At 42.6% G+C, this 25,079-nt stretch overlaps 1 protein-coding gene across 1 annotated transcript in view; it reads left to right on the forward strand.

The window, feature by feature from the left end:
* Nucleotides 1-24,554, forward strand: part of LOC133163395 (potassium/sodium hyperpolarization-activated cyclic nucleotide-gated channel 1) — a 45,326-nt gene extending 20,772 nt beyond the window's left edge. Inside the window, exons 3-8 of the mRNA XM_061293241.1 lie at nt 755-916; nt 5,915-6,133; nt 7,630-7,776; nt 10,139-10,379; nt 13,529-13,693; nt 20,815-24,554. Of these exons, the coding sequence (XP_061149225.1) occupies nt 755-916; nt 5,915-6,133; nt 7,630-7,776; nt 10,139-10,379; nt 13,529-13,693; nt 20,815-21,905 (2,025 nt within the window). The 3' untranslated portion in view covers nt 21,906-24,554. The remainder of the gene's footprint in view (nt 1-754; nt 917-5,914; nt 6,134-7,629; nt 7,777-10,138; nt 10,380-13,528; nt 13,694-20,814) is intronic.
* The last annotated feature ends 525 nt before the right edge of the window (nt 24,555-25,079 follow it).

Raw genomic sequence — 25,079 nt, forward strand, 5'->3', positions numbered from 1 at the left:
ACCGAATTAGAGGGGATTGCCGTTCGAAACCACCCGCGTTGGTCACATTTGATTTTTATTCAGTGTTGAAAACTCCATGTTTCAAGTGTTATAAATTGGACGCTAGCTTATCTATCTTCTTAATCTATTACTTGATGTGAATTCATTTTTTTGGCACCGTTTTGGAGGTGAATGTAAAATTCACCACTTAAGGAACAAAAGAGGCTCAATTAAGCGTCTTTTCAGCCATGATTAATTAAAAGGGGCTCTTTAAGGGGAAATGGAAAAGCATCAACTTTAAAAATAGATTGCAATTAGGGGAAATATTTCACTCGGCAGATCCTGGAATGCGACGGGTTTATTACCCAAGTGCACCAATCAGCGATCATTACGTCCATATTTAATGATTACAGTTCGAGGAATTATGGAGAAACTAACCTGGAATTAAAAAGGGCTCTCAATTATGAGCTTATTATGAGATAGTGGCTAGCGATGCCAGGGTTTGAGTTTGTAACTCCAATTTGGTTCCTTTCGACGTAATCCATCAATAAAATGGAGTAGTCTGAAGTATTTACGCATCCTACTGGATTTATATTTATTGAAGTTTGTTTGTTTTGGAGTGCGGCCATGTTGAATTATGCACAGCTCAACATCTGCGAGCGCGCTAGCTCAAACTCAAGCAAATCCTCAACGGGCCAAACCTGAGATTTATTTATTTTTTTGCATTACTGAAGCAACCTAACAAAAATGTCTGCTTTTTTTTTTCTGTTTGCAGATCTTCCATATGACCTATGACCTGGCAAGCGCTGTGGTACGAATATTTAACTTAATAGGCATGATGTTGCTGCTATGCCATTGGGATGGCTGCCTCCAGTACTTGGTGCCTCTGCTCCAAGACTTCCCGCCGGACTGCTGGGTGTCGCTAAACGGTATGGTTGTAAGTATCATGCTTTTACTCTTTTTCGTCACAAGGTACAAAAATTTTATGAAATTTATTTGCCTGGATTGAGCTGTTTTAGTGTTTGGTGTCCATCGGGACTGTTTTGCGCCTCATCGGAGTGACTCGATCACACGGAGCGTCTTGTAGGCGATGCGGAAGGTAAACGCTCGCCTCGGGCCGTCCCCTGCCTCCTCTTCCTCTGACAAACTCACCACATGCAAAGCGACTGTTGCGAGGCATCCGGGCTTGAGGTGCAAACGTCAGCTCTCCTCAGCGTCGCAGCTCGTTTCTTTTCCCGTCAGCCCAAACCAACCGATTCACCCAAAAACAAACACGGGAATTGTTTTGTGCGCCGTGGTTCATTGTGATTATGTACCAAACAAAACTATTCAAAGGCCACACATTATTAAACTACGTCAAAGTCAACCAAAGAGCCTAATGAACAGCGCTAAAATTTGCACTGCACCTCTCGCTCGGAATAAATCTTCCTTATTACCCTGCTGCAGATCAATACGGAATCACGTAAAAGACTTAATTAGCTGCACCCCGCGAGGCTTCATTTGCATCGAGTACTTTCGCCACGACGGGAGGTTTCCCAACAAGACCTCGTGTCGCAAGTTCAAATAGGTTTTATTCCACTTTCAAGCAGGGGTGGCCGTAACAGCAGTTCAACTTTCCCCCCATGCAATTAAATAAACATTAAAAATCAGAGGGAAAAGATTTGATCATAATTTCGAATCATATTTTTTAATCATGTTAATCGTGGTGTATTTTAATTCTAGTTAGTGGCCACAGCAAAAGGAAAAAAAACTTCAAAGGTTCCTCCTGTTTCTTGTGATATGGCAACGTTGTTCTCTTATGGTCACTATATTCTTGCTGCATTGCAGACTCCTTGATTTAAAAGCAGAATAAAAATCCGTTGTCATGTTCAGACAGCCATGATGGCACACCTATCTATTTATAGAATCCCACACGGCGAGTGTGTGATGCTTGTATGATCAACCTATATTAGGATGTCGGAATAGTCGCCTCGTGTATCACACAATTATATGAACCACAAACCTTTTTGATTTTGATCTTGCTGTTTAAAAAGAACAACATTATGTCACCTATGGGAAGTTGATTGACACTGGACAATAATACAAGTAAAAATAACAAGTTGCCAAGAGGCAAAAAATTGAGGTTGAGAACATTCAGGAAGATCAAGTCGAGTTCATCGGGAAAATATCCTTCAATGTGCATCTTTACTCTGTATTGCATTTAACACCACCACCAAGAGGACTGGAGTGGAACTGCACTATTGCGCCATCGGTCTTGTTGACCTGGTGCATCATGTCCGGCACTGAGGAGCGTCCGAGCCAGCAAGGACTGGCGATAGTGGCGAGTGGGCCTGTAGGGGTCTTATCAGCTTGACTAATGGCCTTAGAGTAGCTTCTTACTCTCCAGCGCTGGCATTGACTTAATCAGTAGACAAGATAATGTTGCTGTCAGGTGGGAGGCTGATGGGGCCCGTTGCCATGACTGTGTATACAGTTAAGGACGCTTGTCCAAAACTTTGTAAGCGTCTTCAAAAGCATTCTGTTAAACATGATCAAACATGGCTGGTATCACTTTGGTTGATCACTTTTTCTTTTCGGGTGTCTCTGATGAACAGCGGGCGTCTTTAGAGGCCATACTTTTTCATCGTGCTGAAAGTTGACGGCGGACCCATTCTCATTTCTGTCTCGCGGTTTAACCTTTTGTGCTAATCAAAGACTGTAGCGGCGGTACGAGTGGGAAGCAAAGCGCAGAAGGTCATCACGATATCATCGCGTCTTCACGAACTAGCCGAAGCCAAATAATGTCAGTAAATAAGATGTTGGCAGGAATATGAGAGAGTTTTTGCTGAGCATCCCAAAAGACAGTTCGAATCAGCGTCTGGAACTGCAAAGCTGTCCACTTCCTCCCTCATGGGGTCAAAGTCCTCTCTGCCTTCTGTACGCTGTCTGTTAGAACAGCTTGGCATCCGCCCCCCCCCATTTGATTATATAATTGGACAAATGAATATGGCGCATCACTTGTCTGTTTTTGCCACTCATGTGAGAAATTGCCGCATTTGATATGATTGAGTCAGTCCAACTGTTTTGTACTAATTCGGAAGCATAAAGGGAGATTTTATGTTTAATAATTTGGAAAATGGGAAGAACTGGCATTTGAATTCAGATGATTTTTGCCTGATAATAAAGTCAGCCTTCCACTTTTTTGTAAGCCGAGGCTGAGCTACCGGATGAATATTCAACCACGTTGCTCATTTGGCAGCGTCCATGTGGTGTTTAATTAGAACAAGGCGCTTGAATACATTTGCTGCCTTCACCTCATTTGTTAGGTGCCCCACTTCTAGCGGAAGCTGTGTTTTGGAAATGTGTTAATACGCCAATGAGTCACTACCACTGTTACGCCCCCCCATTGCATGGGTGCCCGAGCATCACGTGACGAGGGATTTCTTTCAATCTCTTCGATTCACAGATGGAAAATATCATGCCGGTCGACTGATGAAACAAAATCAATAGGAACCAAGTATATGATTGGCCTCGTCATGATGCAGTGCTCGCTCACGAAAGGCGGGGGCAAAAAGGAAGACAAATTAGGTTCGTTAAAAGCAGTGACGTGAAAAATAACTGCATTTGTTTTTCTGGCCTGTGTAAGGTGGGAACTCTGCCATATAATAGCCAGTGTGTGCAGTACAAGTGTTGAAGCCTTATAAATGAGCATTTCAACATAAAAAGTGTGTTTGGCTCACATTTAGGACATTCTTCCAAAAAGTATTGCATAATAGAAAAGTCTTTGTTTATTTTTATGCACAAATAATCTATTGCTGCCCCCCTTTTTCTTTAATTAGAATTGTTGGCAAAGTGCAGTTAGCTAACAAGCACTTAGCCTGAGAAGCTAACATAGCAGTCTATATGTTGTCACTCGGTATTATTTACAATATGGTTGTCACAAACCGGCAGTGTAAACACAAATGTATGACAAAGCGATGACAATGCACAACACGGTGCCAACGCAACTCTTCGTCCACACAACAGCAGGGTGAAAAGGTGCTGTGAGGCACCTTGGAGCAAAAAAAAAAAATTTCTATTTCCCTGCTTCTCCAACCAAGCACATTTTGCCAACACAAATATTCCGCTAACGCGTGCAAAGGACACTTCACGACCTCGCAAATGCCATTTGTTCCGGCAATATGGTCGACTGCATTTTGTGTTCCGGCCTTTGTGCAAAATGGAAAATTCAGTGTTTGCACTTCATGACATAAGAAGAGAAAAATATGTTCAGAGGGGCTTTGGACAAGCAAGAAAGATTTTAGCCAAAGAAACGGCAAATGTAATGAGGTACAAGTTCTAATATGTTTCCTAATGAGCAGATGAAAAGTGATGAGTCATGATGAATCACTGTTGAGTTTTGTCACTTGCAAAATCCCCAGTTGGACTGAATGGCGTCCAATATAATAATAACATGAATATTAATAATCCTGATTGGAACATGGTAGCGACGGGTGGGAATCACAGCACAACTTATGATACAATATTTCAATTGTGGGAAAAAAAGATAAAATATTTTCAAAAGATATGCTGATATTGAGTTTAAAAAATATTTTACCAGCAATATTCTTCCAATAGTGCTCTTGTAAAAATGATTTCGCTTTATTTTGGAGGAAACCATGTCTTTAACTAGGTGCTAACATTTACTACCCTTTTTCTTGATTAAAAAAAAAAAAAGGAAGGTATCTATTTGAGGATGTTTATTTTGAGGCAAGGGTTGTTTTCTATTGGAGAAAATACAGTATATCAAAGATCCCCACCACAACTGTGCTCAGCCATGGTTTTACATGCATTCTTTGCACCAACGCTGGCCCCGCCCGCCATTATTTGGCCTCTTATCGCTCCACGTGGACTCACCGAGTTTGCTCAGCTTTAGTCTGATTGATGACAAGTCAACAAGGCCAATAAAAATGAGACGCACAGCTGGGCACATCGCTGCAAAAATACCACATGGGAACGGGGGAACTATTATCATGCTATTTGTGGCACCAGAGAGAAATGGCCGTCACCCTGTCAAAACGCCCGCTGCATTTTATAAGAATGAGGTGTCCCGTGACTAAATCCTCCATGTTTAAATGCATACTCACTTGAGCTGATATGATACATGACTAAGCCAGCCCTCAGATGATGCGTGCACGGACAATCGCCGTCCAGGGCATCTGCAGGTTAAACGATACCAAATAAAGGCAATGAGTTGTATATATAAAAAAAAAAGGGAGAAATAAGTAAAGCTTTCTGTCTTGAACTAACATAAAAGTCTGGAGTGCATTTTTTTAATTACGTCACAGTAAATCCGCTGACAAAATGAAGTGGTATGAATGAAAATGTTTATCTTTAATACGTGGCAGAGAATACAAAGTAAATAGAAACGGGATAAAGAAAAAAAATGAACCAAACTAAGCTCGCTTAAGTTTTTGTATAAATCCAGCATGAGTCATGCGCGGCTGTGATTTCCCTTTCCTTTATGTTGTTGTTGTTGATTAGGTGCCCAAGGGAAAGTTGAAGAAATCGCAAAATGTGCAATGTTGACACTTTGCTTACCCGCTGAACTGAGCTCTCACAAAGGTTGCTTTGAATCCTCCGGCAATTTTTTTTTGCAATGAGTGAGCAAAAAAAAAGGGAAGAGAAGACTTTCTCCTGCTTCTCTAAGGAGAAAAATAAAGATGCCTCAGATGTGTAAATAATGCAAGTTATTCTTTTTTTGGCTCTGCTGTCATGAACTGTTTTTCACCCCTCGGCAAATGGGGAGCCAATGAAAGCAGGTAGAAACAAGCGCCAGTATTTGTAGTAAAGGGTATGGCGAGGTTGTTGCGTGCGTGGAAGTTCAGTGATCCATCAACGACAAGCTCGGCCACACAATAACTTTGCTTCTACTTCGTCCTTCTCTCTCTCTCTCTCTCCTTCCCCGTCCTGGCAGAACGTGTCCTGGGGCAAGCAGTACTCGTACGCCCTTTTCAAAGCCATGAGCCACATGCTGTGCATCGGCTACGGCGCCCGGGCACCGGTGAGCATGTCGGACCTTTGGATCACCATGCTGAGCATGATCGTGGGCGCCACGTGCTACGCCATGTTCGTGGGCCACGCCACCGCCCTCATCCAGTCGCTGGACTCCTCGCGACGACAGTACCAAGAGAAGGTAAGCGGGAAGTCATCCCGGGATCAAATGATTCCAAATTGCCCGATTTGACGAGCGCTTTCACCTCGATCCTGTTTACTGACTTAACGTAACTTTGCGCTAATCCCTCTTGGCCCCCTTTGATGTACATAATCACATTAGGGCCATAAAGCTAATGCTAATTAAAGCTGAGATGCTCTTAAAGTATTATTCATTCATTTCCCACCCCATCAAAACTAATTTCGGCAACAATAAAGGACCTCGACAGTGGTGGTTGGATATATGCATGGATCATTAAATGGGTGATCGATTGACAGATAGATATTCACGATTATTTCATGTTTGTATTCATCCTATGATGATGTGCATACAGTCGATGATTATCTAGAATTGCAGCCAAAAGCTACCATCTGGCTTTTCCCAGAACACGCGGATGTTCCGGATGCGGGCTTTGTGCTCGCACGCAACAATCAGATAACCCAGACAACCCCGTAAAAGCTACGCCGCTCAATGTACGTACGTAGATCAGTCGTGCAGGGATGATTGTTGTGTATGGATTTAAGATTAGGATTGAATCACAAAGAAATGTCAAATTAAAAAAAAACGAAGGACCGCATTGACCCTTTTAGAGATGACGCAAAAAGCCGTACGTTGACCTAACATACAGCATCGTGCATATACGTAAACACTGCAAGCTAGCCTGCTAATCGCTGCATCCTTAACGTCAATGTTAACATCAGTGTGGAAATGTACTTGCTCATCGGTTCACACATCAGTGGCACAGTGCTTTCTAGTGAATATTAATGACAGCGGGTCGCCCACAGCAAACACTCAGTCACTGAATCAGCGACATGCCTTTTACTAAGCGTAGATGTACAGTGCATCTGTTCTACAATAAATCTGCTTCATCCATTCCGTCCTCCTGACATCTCATTCTGAGCTTTGACACTTTTAGAAGGGCTGTGAAGGCTGTCTTCACCGTCCAGTTGTGGCATATTAATATGAATCATATTCAAAATTGAAACTATAAACTAGCATCTTGGGGCTTATTGATGCCATACACATTGCTTCTTTTCACATGACTTGGTGTTCCACCGTGGTCATTCCGGTCCAGATGGACAACCTGAGGCACATTCCAAATAAATTCACCCTCTCCCCATCTAATAAACAATGACCTGAGCTCTTATCAAATGTCTGCAGCCTGGAGAGAGGAATCAATGAGAGACGCCTTGTGAGTCTCTTTGGATCCTGTGCCAGTTTCATGTCGAGGGCCAGGCTGGCTTGTGTCATGCTTGCTAATTCCCCTAACCTGTGCTTCACCAACAGCTGCATTAGCAATGACCTTAATCCAAAGTCAATTATGTGAACCACTCTAAAAACCATGGCCTGAATTGAAAGTTAGTTATGCGAACAACTGAACTGCCAATGGCCTTTGGCGGGAATTGAGCACCAGTTATGGGAGCAGAATCCAAAGACAAGCTGAAGGAAACTCATATGTGTGTACTTTTTGTCTTTAGTACAAACAAGTGGAGCAATACATGTCCTTCCACAAGCTTCCAGCGGACATGCGGCAAAAAATACACGACTACTATGAACATCGCTACCAGGGCAAGATCTTCGACGAGGACAACATCCTTAGCGAACTCAATGACCCGCTGAAAGAGGTGAGAAAAAAAAAAGACTGAATATCAGCGATGCATTCTGAATAATGTAAACTTTGGAAGCCAAGTCCAGCATTTTGTTTTAGGGTCTTCCAATTACAAAACATACACATGTATTGAAGACTCTCCCTGACAACCCAGGCTAAACTTAGCTAAACATTGTCACTCAAACATGATGAATCGCGTCACCATATTTCCTCGACACCCATTACGACTTTCCCGTTGTTCTGGGCTTTGGCGCCACCTTGTTACATTACAGAGAGCACACAAATATTGGAAAAAATATATTCTGATAGTCGGTACACCAGATAGTCCATGGAAAATTGTGAGTCATTTGAGGTTTGACATTATTGCATTTAATTTTGCCCAAAGTTTTACCCCTCAATAAACATTGTGGAATTGCTTCGGCATTGATTTTAAAACCAGGGCGAACAACGGAACGGAAAGTTTAACGCTAACGACAGTCCACTTGTCTCACTTTAACACGGGCCAAGATCGATGATAATCAGAATCGTGTACGCATCGGCCGTATCGAAATTGACGACGAAGCCATTGATCGGTTTCCTACTTTGCGACTCCTCATATCCACAGGATTAGATGAGTAATTACACAAGGGCAGATATGGGCGAGGAGCGTCATAAAAGGCATGCAAGCGTGGCATCCGTGACTGTCTCCCATGCAGACCCATTAAGCGCGCTGGCTGGCAGGGTCGAATGCCGCAGATCCCAGACACTTGCGGCGGAGGAAGGACGCGCAGGGGATTTATGGTTATTACCTACAATGCGGAAAATCCTTACAGGCTTTTTGTCTACGATGCAGAGTAGGCAAAATCTGCCTGGTGACAGCGTCACGCAATAAAATCTGCCCGGTGGGGATGGCGAGTAAAGACGAACTGAGTCACGCTCGCATTTACGTCATCATTTCACCGCAAACTACTTAATTGTATGGACGTGCCCGGTTTGAACTTCCCTGGCAGGAAATTTTGGCCGTGAGCATTCTCTTGCCTCGTTGAAGTACATCGAATCCAGACTTCCCACAGTAACATCCAAGAGCGGAGTCGGGATCGTTGGCTGACGGCCACCTGACTGTTGTTGGCACCTCGCCTTCCCAGCCAAATTTGGAAGGAAGCGTGGGGGTCATAGTGGGAGTGAGGATCCACTCCACTCAGCAGACTATGCGGGGAATCTGGCATGTTGTTTTATCGCAAGATTAAAGCCACCGCCGACATTGCTGGCTCCTGCAAAGTGTGACCACCTGGGAAGCATCAAAACAGCGAAGATACCAATATTATGAATAAGCCTGAGAAAATGCTGTGTTAATGCATGATAGATTTATTTTCTATTATTTATATTTTGTATTTCTGCTTGCTCACAAGCACTTATCGGTATAATACTCTGTGTTGATGGCAATTGGAAAACAATAGAAGACCACCAGTACATGATTAACAGCTACTCCCAAAGATGATTTGAATGACATTGTTTTTAAATGCGTGACTTTTTCAAGTAGCAATAGGATATCTTTTCATGCCGTTTATGGAAAAAAAAAATTACTTCAGTACTCGTAACTTTTTGCTTTTTAATTTTGCCTCAATCCTCCTTCAGCTGGTTGCAGCCAATTAGTACACTATTTTGCCTTTACAAACAATATTACAAATTGATCCTTATGACCAAATGAATCGCAATTTTGCATAGGCCAAGTAAAAGACACCAACCTAGCAGGTTCAACAGCCCTATTTTCAGTGAGTGGGGTATTAATCTTTGACTATTATGTTGAGCACATTATGTAACATTATGTCCAATTCCCTTGGCATGTGACAAATCTTTAAGTAGGTATTGTGTATGCAAAGATTGTTCGCCGCCAAGGGGCCTCCTTGAAGCATGAAAGCGCTTACTATCCAATTCGTTAGTTCTGCTCCGTGATTGAGGTCGTCGCCCCCAGCATGCGGCTAGCCCTTGTGTAGTTAGCCCCAGAAGTTGCGTAGCTCTTTTAATGTCCCATTACGCCGCAAGTGTGGCAAGAGCGAGGTGACGGAGTCGGGCGTACCACATGTGCTGAGCAGCTTTCAATCGGTGCCCCGTTGGGGGTAAACGGAAAACAAACACCTAATCTCCAGCTGGGCCTGGAGGTCCGGGATGGGGCAGAACTCATCAAGATCTGTCAGCAGTGCCAAAATGTTTTCCTCAGCAGTGCTTTAGAGATTGCAGGGATAAAGCAGCAATATGCGTCCAGTTCATTTTGTGCCGCTTGATAATAGCAGCTGGAGCGGCGAGCGCTTTTCCAAGTTTTTTTTTTTTTTTTTACTTCCAAAGAAGATCTCTCTCAGGATCTCATTTGCCGCATGTCCCTGTTTCTCCTTTCCCGCCAGGAAATTGTCAACTTCAACTGCCGCAAGCTGGTGGCCACCATGCCGCTGTTTGCAAACGCCGACCCCAATTTTGTGACGGGGATGCTAAGCAAGTTGAAGTTTGAAGTCTTCCAGCCCAATGATTACATCATTCGCGAGGGCACCGTCGGCAAGAAAATGTACTTCATCCAGCACGGCGTCGCCAGCGTCATCACCAAGTTCAACAAGGAGATGAAGCTGACTGACGGGTCCTACTTTGGAGGTAAGACCGAGTCCTTGGTCTTTCTTTCACGCTCGCTGGATATACGATTTGAAATTCATAGTCCATCGAGCCCTCCGCCCAACCACTTTATAATTGCAAAACACTTCAAGCTCATCTTCAAAAATTGCTGGTTAAAGTAAACAGCTTATGATGTCATAAAAGTATTCCAGGTCAGTAATCAAGGTCAATATTATTAACTGGTTATATTCACACAAAGGGTCCCATTTGTCTTCTTGAAGTCAGAGCCCACACTTTATTAATAGTTTTTTTGCTTAAAGGAACTACTTGAAGTCATCCATCATCTCTACATTAACTCACTGCACTGCCTTGCTCCCCGAACATGATACAGTTAGTGTACATAGTGACGCACGTCGAGTTAGGCCCGAGGCGGCGCGTTGGATGCCTCTTGAAGTCAAATTAATGGAGAGACTCATTAGGCAGCGTTGGCCGCTCGTCAGCCCCTCTGCCGTTACGTAAGCCCTCATCTGGGCACCGGAGGGGGCCAAAACGTGGATCAGGCATCCCCGAGGACACAGAGGATGAAACCTCCCCCCCTCCCCTCCCCACCCTCGCATGCAGATACACATTGCATGAACTCGAGCCCCCTCCGTCTCCCCCCTTCTATATGCTCCTGTCTTGGCACTGACAAAAGCGGATTGGACTTTCCTTCTGTGGATAATGACAAGGCTCCTCTCTGCTGTTCTTTTTTGTTCTCTCCGCATCTCAGCGTGGATACCCTCCATGTTTTAAATGTCAGCTGAAAGCACGCCGTCTCTTGTTTACTCTGACAAAATCCGTGTCATCTCGGCGTGACGGCAAAGTTTCCTATTTTAAGACGCGCCTGCATATTTCATACCGAGGTCGACAGGCACTATAGAGACGGGCGGAGGATTCTAAGAATACTTCCGCTATGGCGCGATTTATGTCTCGCAGGCGAGAATCAAAGGGCGAAATTTGGTTGTCTTTTTTGTTTGCTGCTGTGTGTTGGAAACTAAGGAGGGCGCTGTCAGGAAGTGTCTGTTGATGTGTCGCTGTGCCGAGCTGTGGGGCTTTTTTATTGAGGGTCCGTGTGGAGAACAGCTCATTCAGACAAATCATCCTTCGAGGTCAGCACATTAGGCACATCTCAGGCCTCTTTTTAACATAGCCTGGCACCAATTCTTTCCTGTACATTATGCATTTTTTCCACCAATAATTATCTTAGTTAAGTGTTGTGACATGATTTTAGCGAAATACCCCAAACTTTAAAGGACACCAGATGTTTTCGTAAAAAACTCTGAAAGAAAAGGATCCGTTTGAACATGAAATATATAGTCGGATATTTATTTAACTGAAGGAATTGCAAATCACTGCATTCTGGTTTTATCCCAACTTCATTGGAATGGGAGTTTATATGAGTGTTTGTCAAAAAGGATAAGAGCACAATCCTGATTTTTGCCGTGTTCTGCCTGTAGCTAGCCAGCTGTTGCCCTACTGCCCAGCTGGTCATGCCACCCGCATGTGTGTGTGGATGAGCGAGCCCCTGCTCGCTCACTCGCTCGCTCAGGAACAGCTGGCCCAATGAAGCCAGGCACCTTCCTCTTTTTCCATTGATGATTTATGCGGTGTCGCCGCTGCGGCAAGGGCGAGAAATAGTCTGCTGAGACAGAAAGCCAAGGGAGGAGGATGCGCAAGGAACAAGAAGCAGCCAAAGGACGCCTTTAGCATACTAATGAGCTGGACATGGAGGAGTACAGTAGGTCACAAAGCGACCATGGCCAATGACGCACAGGCCAAGCGCAGAGGGATCGTGAGCAAAAGGGAAATCGCTCATGGCCCTACGATAATGCCAATGAATGTTCATATTGTTTATGGTTAAGTGTCTCCATGTTTTTTTTTAAATATATTATATCACTGCAACAATTATAAATGGGGAGACATTCTTTTTTTAAAACGTCTCTACTAAATACACATTTACAATTAAAAATAAAAATTTAAAAGGAAGTTTCATAATAATTTTCTCACGCCTCACGTCTTCAAAATAACAACATTCGCTCCTCTTGCGTTTCATTGCCGCCCGTGCTCTCACTCACCGTTCACAGCCCCAGCGTGAGGGTGTTGCTCCAACATGTCGCGCACACACCCTGCTCTCTTTTCACGACACGATCCCGCCAAAGATCACAGCCACAACTCTGGTAATAAAGATTGAATTGAGACAAAAGAAGAAGTGTTGCTTTCTCTCAGGCACGGGAACGAAACGTGGCTAAAGCCTGTCAGGGCGTATCGAACAGAAACTAATTGAACTTTAAATCCTAGGAATTGTTTTACATGCTTAATGTACCCATGGAAGACAAAGGAGGTTGGAGTAATGAATGAATATAAAGCATTCAGGGGAAACTTAATAATATTCAAAATGCCACATATAGTACATGTAAATCCAAGCATAATAGGTTTATTTTCTAATTGTGTGCAAAAAATGTATTGCAATAAATGTGCTTAGCTTAGCCATGCAGTTTTTCTCACTCTTGCCCAAAGTGAAATGTATCGACACTTGCATCAATACTCATTTACAATTTGCCCGGGTGAATAAATGCCAAATTATATAGCCGTGCTGACATGTGGTATTGGGTGAGTAGATGCGCTAAAGAAAAGCGGCTCATTCCCTTCATGTCGTGTAGGTAAGACTAAAAAGAGGCAGCTCGGGTGGTGCAATGCAGCGATGCGGCGTGATGCCTGACAGGACCCGACTGCATTGCATTGAGAGGCCATTAGCCGTGCGGCGGATGATAAATGGTCTCGGCGTTACGCAAGTGACAGAGTTTATTTACACTCGACGTCTCCTTTTGTAACATCACGGTGACGGTTCATCTACATGCTAATGTGTCACGGTTGTTTAGTTAAGCCGCAGCCTGCAAAAAAATAGACCGGCCAATGAAAGCGCAGCACAGAGCAACTTCTCACTACTAGTAAGATGGTTGTCTACTTAGTCATACAAACAGGTAGCTTTATTATTTAGCAATATTTTAGAACTTCATCGTAAAATACGTTCAGGTGTTATTTTTGTTCGCTTGATGAATAAACATTAGGTCAGCATCGTAGCACAGAAAATATATTTTGGGTCCTGAATCAATTTGTATTTGTTAATATATTTGTTTTCTGTCGTCCGGCAGAAATCTGCCTTCTCACCAAAGGTAGACGGACAGCCAGCGTGCGGGCCGACACCTACTGCCGCCTCTTCTCGCTGTCTGTGGACCACTTTAATGAGGTTTTGGAGGAGTACCCCATGATGCGGCGGGCCTTCGAAACGGTCGCCATCGACCGCTTGGATCGCATCGGTAAGGATTCTCCTGTCCCGACCGTTTGTTGTCTTGTATTTTGCCTGTCATCGTGCCCTCGTGTCGTCACACGTTTGCCGTCTTTCCTCCATGAAAGCATCGTGTCCGCCATCTTGTGCCGCATGGCCTTGTTATGCTGTCATTTGTTCTGATGAATTAACACACGTGTTGGAACCAGCATTAATCCTTGTAAAGAACCAATCTTTATGGTTGGATTAACTGGGGAGGAAGAGCATGCCGTCGTCCCGGAGGGTGTTGGGGGGAGACGTTGACCCCGCCCACCCTCGGTGGATGCCAGCGAGTGGATGGAAGCTAACCTCACATGCATGTGCTGTGTGTGGCCCTCTTCCCACTCATCTGCACTCCTGGGTATGAGCAGCACCCTACCCACAGAATAGCAAGGCCTAAATCGGGGGTGGGGAACCTAAAATAGAACCTAAAAAAAAAAAAATGCTCAATACATCATTATACAAACTATGCTTGATTGTTGCATCATGTTTTTCAAAATAAATTCAGTACAGACCTGGGAGGACTTTATTGCCCCTAATAGGAAAAAGGTTCCCCACCCCTGCCCGAAATCAAGCAAACACTAAATCCAAGCCAGCGACAGGAAACAGGAAGTCGCTTCAGGCTGGAGAATAATCCGGTTATAAACTCAGCCACATCGGTGCTTCCTTATTTTCAAATGTACCTCTATAGAACCTGGCCATGAAATAGTACACAAGGTATGACTTTAAAAGGGGCACATGTATGACATAAATATGGCAATTATGCAATTCCATTAGGGGCATTCATTTTTCAGTTGTTTTTACCATAATTTTTGATTGGCCATTACAGTGGAACCTTTAAGGTCAAGTACAATACAAATGTTCCCATAGGAAATGACAGGGAGTCATAAAACAAAAACAAATGTCCACCCAAACGGAATAAAATGTACATTTGGCCTTTGCGATCTCTTTTTTTTCCTCATTTTGAAACCCGAGCCCATTGAAGAAATACAACTGTCAAGTTACTTCCGGATTTGAAGAACTCCTCTTGTCAGAATTTCAAACGGCAAAATAATTATCGGTTGAAATAATACCATTAGAAAAAGTCGGTAAATCCGAACTTTGATTGGAGAGAATAAAGATCACTTGTGATGTATTGGTAACATCACAAACAAAATAACACTATTAAAGATGAAATTACCAATAAATAAAATCTGTGTTTCATTTCCTATAGTCATTAATCCGGTATCAAATTCAACAGAGAATAGAGCTTGGATCAAAAAGTCATTTATTGAGTGATTAATGACACCACGGAAAATAAAACAATAAAATAGATCAAAATTCATCAAAGAGATAAGAAAATAGCTTGCACATCTGCAAGCTATCAAATGTACATCTGGATTTTGACAATCTGTTGTGGAAATGATTAATGGCTATAATAAAACAAGTCCAAAGCAGACCTGGAATCGATTATAATCTGGACTTCATTACCTTAAATAAAGAAAATAGAGAATAGCACTTATGTCAAGAAGTGCTTGATTTATGACTCAATGAAGCAATCAAGAATCAAATGTTGGAATAGTTAATAACCATCATTAAATTGTCCACCTGGAAGGAAGAAATCAATTCCTGTACACATCTGATCTTGTTGAAATAACAAATGGGCGCTGTAAAACTATAAAAACCGGAAGAAACTGATTGACGACATCCACATTTGTAAATCCACATTTCAATCACTTTTCCATAGAAATTGTATTCTATATTCTTAAGAGGTTCCACTGTAATAAGTGACAAATACTTTCTCAGCCGTAATTTCTTGAGATGCACCACAGAAAGAGCCATTTTGTTGTTGAGCTAGCTGCCTTTTTGGCGACTGTTTACCCCGCAAACATGAAAAGGTGCGGCGGCTCGCTGGCTCCGCTTTCCCCACGGCGCTGCTCGACTGGGCCGCTGGAGCCCAGCCCGGCGTCTTCTTCCGACCATACGCGTTGTTTTCGGCTAATTACACGCAAGCAACCAAAGCACACTGTGCATCCGTGTATTGTCATATGTAGCTTTTCAAAAATAGCACGCGGTGATTTCAGTCTTAACAACACCCATCAATGGGAAAAGGTCGGTCTTTTTTCTGTGCTAATGGGAAGTTTGCGATGTGCCTATTATGTTGTCAGCGGTGGCTCTGTCATGTGTGTTCTACCTGTTCCTGTTGCGTTTCACTGTCACATCCTTGTATTTGTGCGTCCTTCAGGCGCATCAATACACCCGATGGTGGTCTTATTACACCGAGTTAGTGTAACCGTGTCAGGACACTCTGCTCCAGTGCAACACCACGCATTGATTAGCAGCACTCAGCCAAGACGACACGCGTGTTTCATGTAATGAAGGCAACCTTTTCTCCTCGGAATGACGTCTGCGTACAACAAATGCTGGGCATGTTCCGGAGAACTTGCCAAGCATGTTGCATTTGATACTATTTTTCTTTTTATTCCTTTATTAAGTTGTTTCTAATCATGTTTAAAGGGAGGGTGTGAAATAAGGTGTTTAGTTGAGGTACGGCGTTCATTTATTCAAACGCATGACATGTCTGATTGGTGTCTGATCATTTAATCGCACAAAACATGACATTAAATTATCGTCACCCTCCAAGATAATGGCCTGTCATCTTTTTTTAAGAAAGCACAAAAAAAAAACCTTATATTCATGAATAATTTCAATTCAGGCGTATCTGTTTAATTAAGGATGTAATCGATTTTACCACATGCTGGCAGCATCGTCAATTGCTTCAGGGAATTCTCTTGTCAAATTATGACTTTGGCTTTTATTTTTTAAAACTGACGTTATATGTTATCATTTTACCGTTAAAAAAAATATGTATCTATTGTAAAATGTATTTCGATATATTAGGGTGAAAATGCATAGTAGTGTTTTTATAAAGACATCAACAGCCATGCATGTTGGTAACGTACATTGTACATTATATTGTTGTATAACGATGTAAGTCCAAGGAGACGGGGTTGCAGTCTTCACTTTGGAGTCAGGCGTCTAAATTTGTCTCTGTGTAACCTTTCGCAACAGGATGCCCTTTAATCTGAGTGAAAATCTGCATTTGCCCTTTTTCCTATCATAAATGTATTTAAAAAAAAAAAAAAAAAGACAGCCGCCCACTCTGAGTGACATCTCTCAGAGCGGCTTCATTTGCTGTCCCGCCCACCACCAACACCAAACAGGGGAGTTTGTCTCATACAAGGGAAGACGCGTGCGTTGTCATGACTGTATCGTTCCTCTCACTTTCTCTTCATATATTAAGACATGAACTGCATTTGGTTACATGCTTGCCTTGCTCTTATTTAAGGAAAAAAAAAGAAAAGAAAACAAAGAAAAAAAGTAACGTGTTGCAAATTTGACATGATCTTTTATCTATCTAAAAATCACCTGACCAGGAGTCCGTCTTGAGACGAGCTCATCTCGTTTTCAAGAGTGTCCTGGCCGACGAGTAGGCACCAGGTAAACACTTCATTCCAGTTGCAACTTTTGAACAGAGGCTTAATTTAAAAAAAATAAAAATAGTGTACCAGTAGAGGCTGGCTTAGTTGGACCCGCCCCCAAATTCATCCTCCAAAAGCTTCTTGTCCCCCTCCCTTTCCCTCTTTTGCACTAGGATACATACACATAATTCCAACCATCCACACCAGCCCCCGAATATTAAGAAAGACAATCCAGGAGACAAACATGCCTCATTCACATGCCGTTTTTCTTTTCTGCAAAATAACCAACCACCTGGACTACAAATTAGTAAAACTTTACTAATGCAACCCACCACCGTCTTGTTTTTCTTACATTACAATACTGAGTTTTCGCTTTTGAGTAGAATACAGCTTCTTTGTTTCAACCACACATTCCAACTTTAGTACCATAAAAGAATCACATTTTTGGGGACAAAAAACGAACAAGGAGATGATTTTAGGCAGCATGACAATTAGTGAGTGGTTTGTCACATTGTGCAATGAAAAAATACGAAATTCTCTTTAAAAATAAAAACAAGGGTGGGGAGCCTTTTGTATGACTGCGGCTTGCTAGGGCGGTTCATCCTAACCGCCCACGCATTCCAAAAATAAAAAGCTCATTATTACTATGCTTTTTGTTTGGTAATATTTTGCTTTAAATCAAACACGTCCCCAGAGGACTCTCCTGGTAGGAAAAAGGTTTCCCACCCTGATCGTAAAAGAATGCTTATGAATGAAAATGACATTTTTTAATATTATTTGGATTTGTTTTATTTAGACACATTGATCATGATTTTTGTCACGTTTGTTTTCATGCTTAAGTTTGTTTTTTCCGCATGTGTTCATCGGTTTTCTCATTGTTTCTTACAACTGCATTCATATTTGTGGTGTTATGTTTTATTGAATTGTTTGGGTATTTCTATGTTGGGTTTTTTCTTTCTTTATTTGTGTGACATTTTATCTTAGTTTTGCAGTGCTGGCAATGTGTTGTGTTTATTGAGCTAATTACTTTTATTTAATACTATAAGCTGTGTTCAACCCCCCCCCCCCCATTTCCCTTTTCTGCCATAATTTAGGGTACCAACTGTGGTATAATGTATTTTTTGTTTGTTTTTTTGTTTGTTTGTGTTTTTCTGGTGAAGTTTTGATTTATCATTTCAAAATTTGTCGGAATCCTTTTTACCGTTTTATCAATCGTAAGCATTTTAGAGTGGCAAAGATTCAGCAAGTGAAACAGACCAAAAATCCCAATGATCACTTTTGGACGCCATATTTTGTGTTGTCAAAACAGCCATGTGAGTGTTATGAAATGTTTACTGTTCTTCTAATCCGCAGAGTTTAATCCTGTCGACTTTAAAACTGCCATACAAAGAGCATTGTAAGTCAACTGGCAGTCGGTGGTGCTAGCTGTAGCCTGTAGTGAGAAACAAAGTCCACAGAGGTGACATCAATCCTCCGAAAAGCTGACGCGAGTTTGTTAAATTACCGGCGGCCTTGAGCGGACAAAAACGCCGTTCAAGCGGCAAAGTGTTCATTCCCTTGAGGATGGACCAAGTCTTCATGATGGAGTGACTGAGGTTGAAGCCTTGAGCGCACTTGTCGTCCACTCTGTCTTTTTTAGCTAGCGACGTTTTGTCACAGGCTGTCGATACATAAGGCCCGCGGTGATCACGAGAAATACGCGCTTTGGCGTTGCCTGCCGCTGTCTCTACATCATCATGACATGTCATAAAAGTAAATCGTACAACAGTTAGCCTTCGAAGCTTCATAGAAGTCATAGAAATGCTGCGTTGGCGTTAGGCCGGACTGATGAAATTTCCGATGTGTCATAGCAGTGTAAATTTTGCAACAAGAAAAATCGAATGAGGTTTTACGATAAAATCTTAATTCCGAATCAGTGCCAGTCCCTTTCCTGAATTAAAAAAATACTTAGGTTGAGTAGGGTAAGAAATTCGGTGTACAAAAAATATGCCACACAAATCATGAGAGCGACTCACTGTGGCGACATTACAAGCCAAAAGTTACACTAACATTAAAATAAAAAAGTGCTCCGACCTGAATGTTTCTCTTCCCTTGGATTTCTAACAACGGGTAAACTTTTGGAATAGAACCCATCAATGCGATCTGCCATGTCGCATGTCCAAACCGTTCAAAAAATGGGAATTGCTTACTGGGCCCGTGGGTGCAACGTGCCCTTTACTACGCATAATTACTCTGTTTTCGATTTAAATCAATTGTATTTATAAGGCCCCAGGGAGGTTCAACGGGTCCCTATGACACCCACTGTGGCGAGTTCTGAGAGGAATTATGCAATGTTCTAATTTAATTTCACAGTCCGGTTGGAAGCACGACTCCGCCATGCGTAACTGTTTCATACATACTAAATATGTACGTCACCTCAAAAGCACTCTGTGGTAAGAGTGGTAGAATAGATCTTTGGTTTTTTTTCTTTACTTTGTTTTGCAAAGTGGATATTCTCGGTGTCCTTGGGTGACTTGTGTTAGCAGTCCTTGTGGTTTGAATAGATTGTGACTTTCAATTAGACTTTCGTGTCGTCTTTGGGAGGGAAAGTGTCCAGAGTGGTGACGCGGGGGCTGCGACTCATCAGTATTCTGTGTTTTGTCAGCACTTTTCCACCAGTGGACACCACACCTAATCTTTGTCTCCTTATGTGTCCTTCACCCCTTCCTCTCAGACCCCTCTAGTCACCATCATCATCATCAGTGTACCTCACACCTCGCGTTCCATACAACCGAGCTTAGTTGATGTTTACAAGGTGCAGCTTGAAGACAGGAGAAATTAGCAGGTCCAGTCATGGTGAAAGTATTCACACTCTGTTCTGAAGTACGAGTACAGATACTTGTGTCGAGCAAAAACTATATAAGGATAAGAGATTTAGTACATGTATGGAAGGAACCAACAAAAAAACAAAATTAAAAGCCAGCTTTATACAGTAAAATGTCTGTTTGGCACAACCAAACATGGTACCAAGAGCTAGCTAGCGTTTACATAACTTTGATGCGTTCGAATGTCTTGAGAAAGTTGTTTGAATATATTGGTAAAGTTGTTAGCAATTAGCTTACAATGTGCCAATACGTCTTCGGTAAAGTCGTTCGAACGACTTTTTGAATATGTTTGCATGACTTCAATTCGTTCCAATTCGTTTGAACGATTGCTGTTGGTTTATAGGCTAGCACGAGAATCATTCTTGTAGCCAACAACAAATAATTCTCTCGGAATTATCTTGCTTCTCAGAATTTGACGCTTTCTGATATAGTTCTTTCATCTTACTGCTGTCACATTTTTTTTCCACCTCAACCAATTTCAGCAGTCCAGTTACCACTGTCCATTTATAGCTATTTCCACGTGATGTGCAAAGTCGCAAATCTATTTTGACAAAGAGCAGATACAGGTATTTTCTTTCAAATAGAAAGAGTAAAAGTAAAATGATTTCCAAACAATAAAAAGGTCAGTTCAAATACAGATCTTAAGAGCGAATGAGAAGTGTTGGTACTTTGCTTACTTGGCACCACTGGTCAAGTCTTCAAGCTGCATCTTGACCTGATTTGCCGTTCTTGTCGGTATCCGCGTCCTTAGCCGGGCCAGCTCACCTCTTTCGACTGCTCCCCAACAGGGAAGAAGAACTCATTGCTGCTGCAGAAATTCCAGAAGGACCTGAACGCCGGCGTTTTCAACACGCAGGAAAACGAAATCTTGAAGCAGATCATTCGCCAGGACCGGGAGATGGTGATGATGGTAGACCGCAAGCAGTCGCTCAGCGGGATGAACTCGACACCGATATCCGGCAATTCCATTATTAACTCACCAGCGCAGCCGCCCTTCTCCACCGCCTTCGGGATGAGTCAGTTTCAGCAGTCGTCGGTACCATTGACCTACAGTGCTTCAGCTATCGCTAACGCTTCCGCCGCTCGCATGCTGCCGGCCGCGGCCGCCGCGGCTCTCTACCCCGCTGCCAGCGTTTCCCACCTTGGTTCATCCTCTGCCAACCCGCAGACGCCGCTCCAAGGGGCCATCTTGTCGCCGTGCTCTTTCACGGCCGCCATGTGTAGTCCACCGGTGCAGACGCCACTAGCTAGTCGTAGCTTCCAGTATGGCTCTCCCACGGCGTCCCAGCTGTCGCTCATCCAGCAGCCTGTCGGCCAGTCGTCCCTCGCCGGGCAGCAGCCGCAACTTAGCCAGCAGCCGCCCGTGTCGGGCTCAGGCGGTAGCGTGACGCAGCAGCAGTCGTCTCCGCAGCAGCAGGTCCCTTCGCCCCAGCGAGGGGACATCCACAAGAGCACGCAGGCTCTGCAGTCGGGCAGTTTGAGTCGAGACGTGCGACACTTGTCAGCCTCGCAGCCGTCCCTTCCCCACGACGCGTCGCTCGGGCCTCGGGCTCATCAGGCCTCACGCGATTCGCTGGCCTCCATCACGTCACCCGCAGCAACGGTGGCGCCGGCGGGCATTCAAGGGTTGAGTCTTCAAAGCGGCATCCGCACCACAGTTCCCCAGCGGGTCAATTTGTTCCGGCAGATGTCGTCAGGAGCCCTGCCACCTGTGCGCTCCACATCGGCGGCGGCAGCAGCAGCGGCGGCGGCGGCGGCAGCGGCCTCGGCCTCGTCGTCATCAGGCCAGCACAGGGAATCCCCTGGCTCTCGGAGAGATTCTGTCCTGAGCAGTACAGAGACTGAGCAAGACAAAATGCGCTTTGCATCTAATTTATGATCTCATTTATCCTTTCTTTTTGATTTTATTTATTTTTTTTAACCACGGAAGAGCTCCAATCTACTTCAGCGTTTTCTCTTCTCAGATAACCTCATTGTAATCGTGTACATACAAAGCCCTTGTATTATATTTTAGACACGTTGTCACCCTACTTAAGAATGTATATTATACAGATAATCTCTTTTTCTTTAATGCCATATCTATGAAAATATACACATATCTGGTATATGGCCTGTATGTGTGTGTGCGTGTTTGTGTGTGTGTGTGTTTGTGTGAGTGCGTGTGTATAAATGGTACAAATGGGAGCGTTGGGAGAATGCGAGAGCATGTGACTGTGTGCTGAAATCCAATTATAATATATTTCGCAATGGCAATTGAAAAAAGCTGTAGTATAAAAAAAAAAACGAGTCTTCCTTTCTGAGAAATATAATGAATTATATACAGTGTATGAATTTTTTATTTTTAAATTTGAGGGTTTATCTGTTTTTTTTTTTTTTTAAATCTGGAATGCATTACAGATTGTGACTTCCTTTTTCACCAACAAAGACAAGCAGCAATTAGCACCACTGTGGAATCATACGTACAAAGTAAACTCTTGCAAATCATCTTTAAAAAAAAAAAAAAAGGAAAAAATACAGAAGAACAAATAGCACACGCTCACACGAAGGAATTTTCTGGACTTTCAAAAATCAACACCGTATGGATAGTGTTTGTAACCTCGACAGTGTTAAGGGAATGAATAACAGAAAATGCTGCTTTAAGACGAGCGTGACAGATGGACGGAAGGACGGATGGGTGCGTTTGTTTTCTATTCCTCATTTGGGATGGTTGAAATGTGACCTAACGACGAAAGAGAAAAAAAAGAAAACTCTGTGTATATTTATAATATTTATAAACTAAAGAATTATCACCATTATGCAATAGACTGTGACATAAAGATTACCTATACGTGTGCTGTAAATAATTTTTGTAGAGCTAGTATTTACAGATACTGTGTGGTGCATTCTCTCTATCATAAACAAATGTCTTACTTCTGTCGGGGAACCTAGCTAACCCACCTGCAAGCAACAAAGCAGACAAACGAACCTTAATGCAAAGAAATGCACAGTGCTTATAACACACACACACACATATATATATATTATATAGTGTCTGTGTGTGTGTAATGAGTGAAAAACAAACATACTGAACTGTAAAAAAAAAAAAAAGGACATTGAACAGAACCAAGAGTCATTGGTGCTACCTTCTCCCTTGGCCTGGGTTATGTCATCCATTTTGCTAAATTGAATTTTGTTCTTAGTACATTTAAATTAATGTTTTTGTAGTATTTTAAGCTCCCAGTTAATGTATATGATAAATACAGTACATCTTGACCTTAAATATGAAACAATTAAAAGGGAAACAATAACTACAGTGTCAGTCAGTAGCCTCGATGTTTTGTACGACAGGACTTGTGTAAACCAAGGAACCCCATGTCGTATTACTAGTCACAATTGTCAGAGTCGTAGCTGTTACTTCAGAAACAACCAAGGCCGTAAAAACACAGAATGAACTTGAGTCAATGGAGCTAGCTTAAGGGTTTGGTTTAACATTTGCTAACCCTCTGAACTGATTCAGGAAACAGAACTTTACCAAAAAAAAAACGCTGCACAGTGCTTCTGTTTGCATTAAGGTTCCCCGTCTCATCCGAATCCTTCCCCGAGAGCTCGGACACGCCGAACCCACCCAAAAACAGACACTGAAGCTTCCAAGCAGACCACGATTCTTCCAGTTCACATCAGATCGGGACGACCGTCTTTCTTGCTTCCGAGATATGTTATGACTTCCAGTGCATTCCATAAATAGGTCGGTTAAGCGTGTCCGAGGCCTTCCGGGAATGAACGTTTGGCTCCAAGTTTGTGTCGATAGTGTACCGATATGATCTCACCGCCGCTGTCAATGAAAGCATGCACGGTCACAACAACAAAAGACAATGTTGACGTTAAATGTTGTTGTTTGATTCTGTTCATTGTCCGTCCGTCTCGATGTGGTCTGTGTGAGCATCAACTTTTCACATGGACATTCTTACGTATTTGTGCCTAAACAATAGCCATGTTCCGCCCTTCTTTGGTTCATCCTGATGTTCCTCTTTTACATGTTGTGCGTCTGTGTTTTTAATTCTTATTCGTTTGTTTTTTGACAAGAAAGGAGTTTGCGACGACGGCCAAATGTCTCATGGCAACTTTTGTTGTTATCTCTGTCACGTTCACGCTATTATCTGTAAAGTCGATTTTTTTTTTTTTTTTTTTTGGGGTGGGGTGGTGCAATCCTAACGCAGTAATATCACGGCGAGCACCTTTCTTACATTTTCTTTTTTGTAGATAGCCACTGATTTTTGTGTAAGGAAACCGGCCAAAGCAAAAAAAAAAAAAGAAAAAAAAAGTCATTGTTTTACAAATTGCACTTTTTGAGTAGAAAGCTAAATATTTTTTGGGGTGGCAGATTTCCATCTTGGAGCACTTAATCATGAATCTGCCATAGTTGCATTGGAATGAGTGATGACATCGCAGGACTGTTGCTTTATTCTTTTTTTTTGCCGTATTTTTTTATACTTGCCTTTGGAGGGGGAGTGCTTCCCAACTATGTGCTTTTTTCTTTTTTTTTTTTTACCCTCCTCACTGTTCCGATCACAGCTACCAGAGGGGCATTAATGGCAACGTAACAAGCTTACACATTAGCAGCGTAGAGACCCTCAACAAACCAGCACATACGTTTGTATGTATATTCTCAATTTTGTTCCTTTATTTATTTATTTTTGTCGTTCGTCAGTTTGTTTGGATTAGGCGGAAGAAAAATAGAGATGCAAAAAGAATTTCCGCAGAGGACGAGAGCCACACTTTGGTTTACTGAGTTTCTTCGCGGAGGAAAAGAAAGATTAATGTAAACTTTCTTATACAACAATATGCAGACAAACAGTGTTTGTCAAAAAATCCTTTGGATTTTTCTTTGATTTTGGATTTTATTTTGTTTGTAAATAATAAACCTTTAAGATATAGAAAATAAACGACATATTGTCATTTAAAAGCGATGGCGTGTCATGGTCTTTCGGACGCTAGTGAGTCGGGATGAAATCTATAGATGGTTCTGGAAGAGTCAGCACTTCCAGTGAAATATTGGACATACCACCGGGAGGGG

This window comes from Syngnathus typhle, linkage group LG12, assembly GCF_033458585.1.
Source record: "Syngnathus typhle isolate RoL2023-S1 ecotype Sweden linkage group LG12, RoL_Styp_1.0, whole genome shotgun sequence".
In the NCBI taxonomy this organism is placed as follows: Eukaryota; Metazoa; Chordata; class Actinopteri; order Syngnathiformes; family Syngnathidae; genus Syngnathus; species Syngnathus typhle.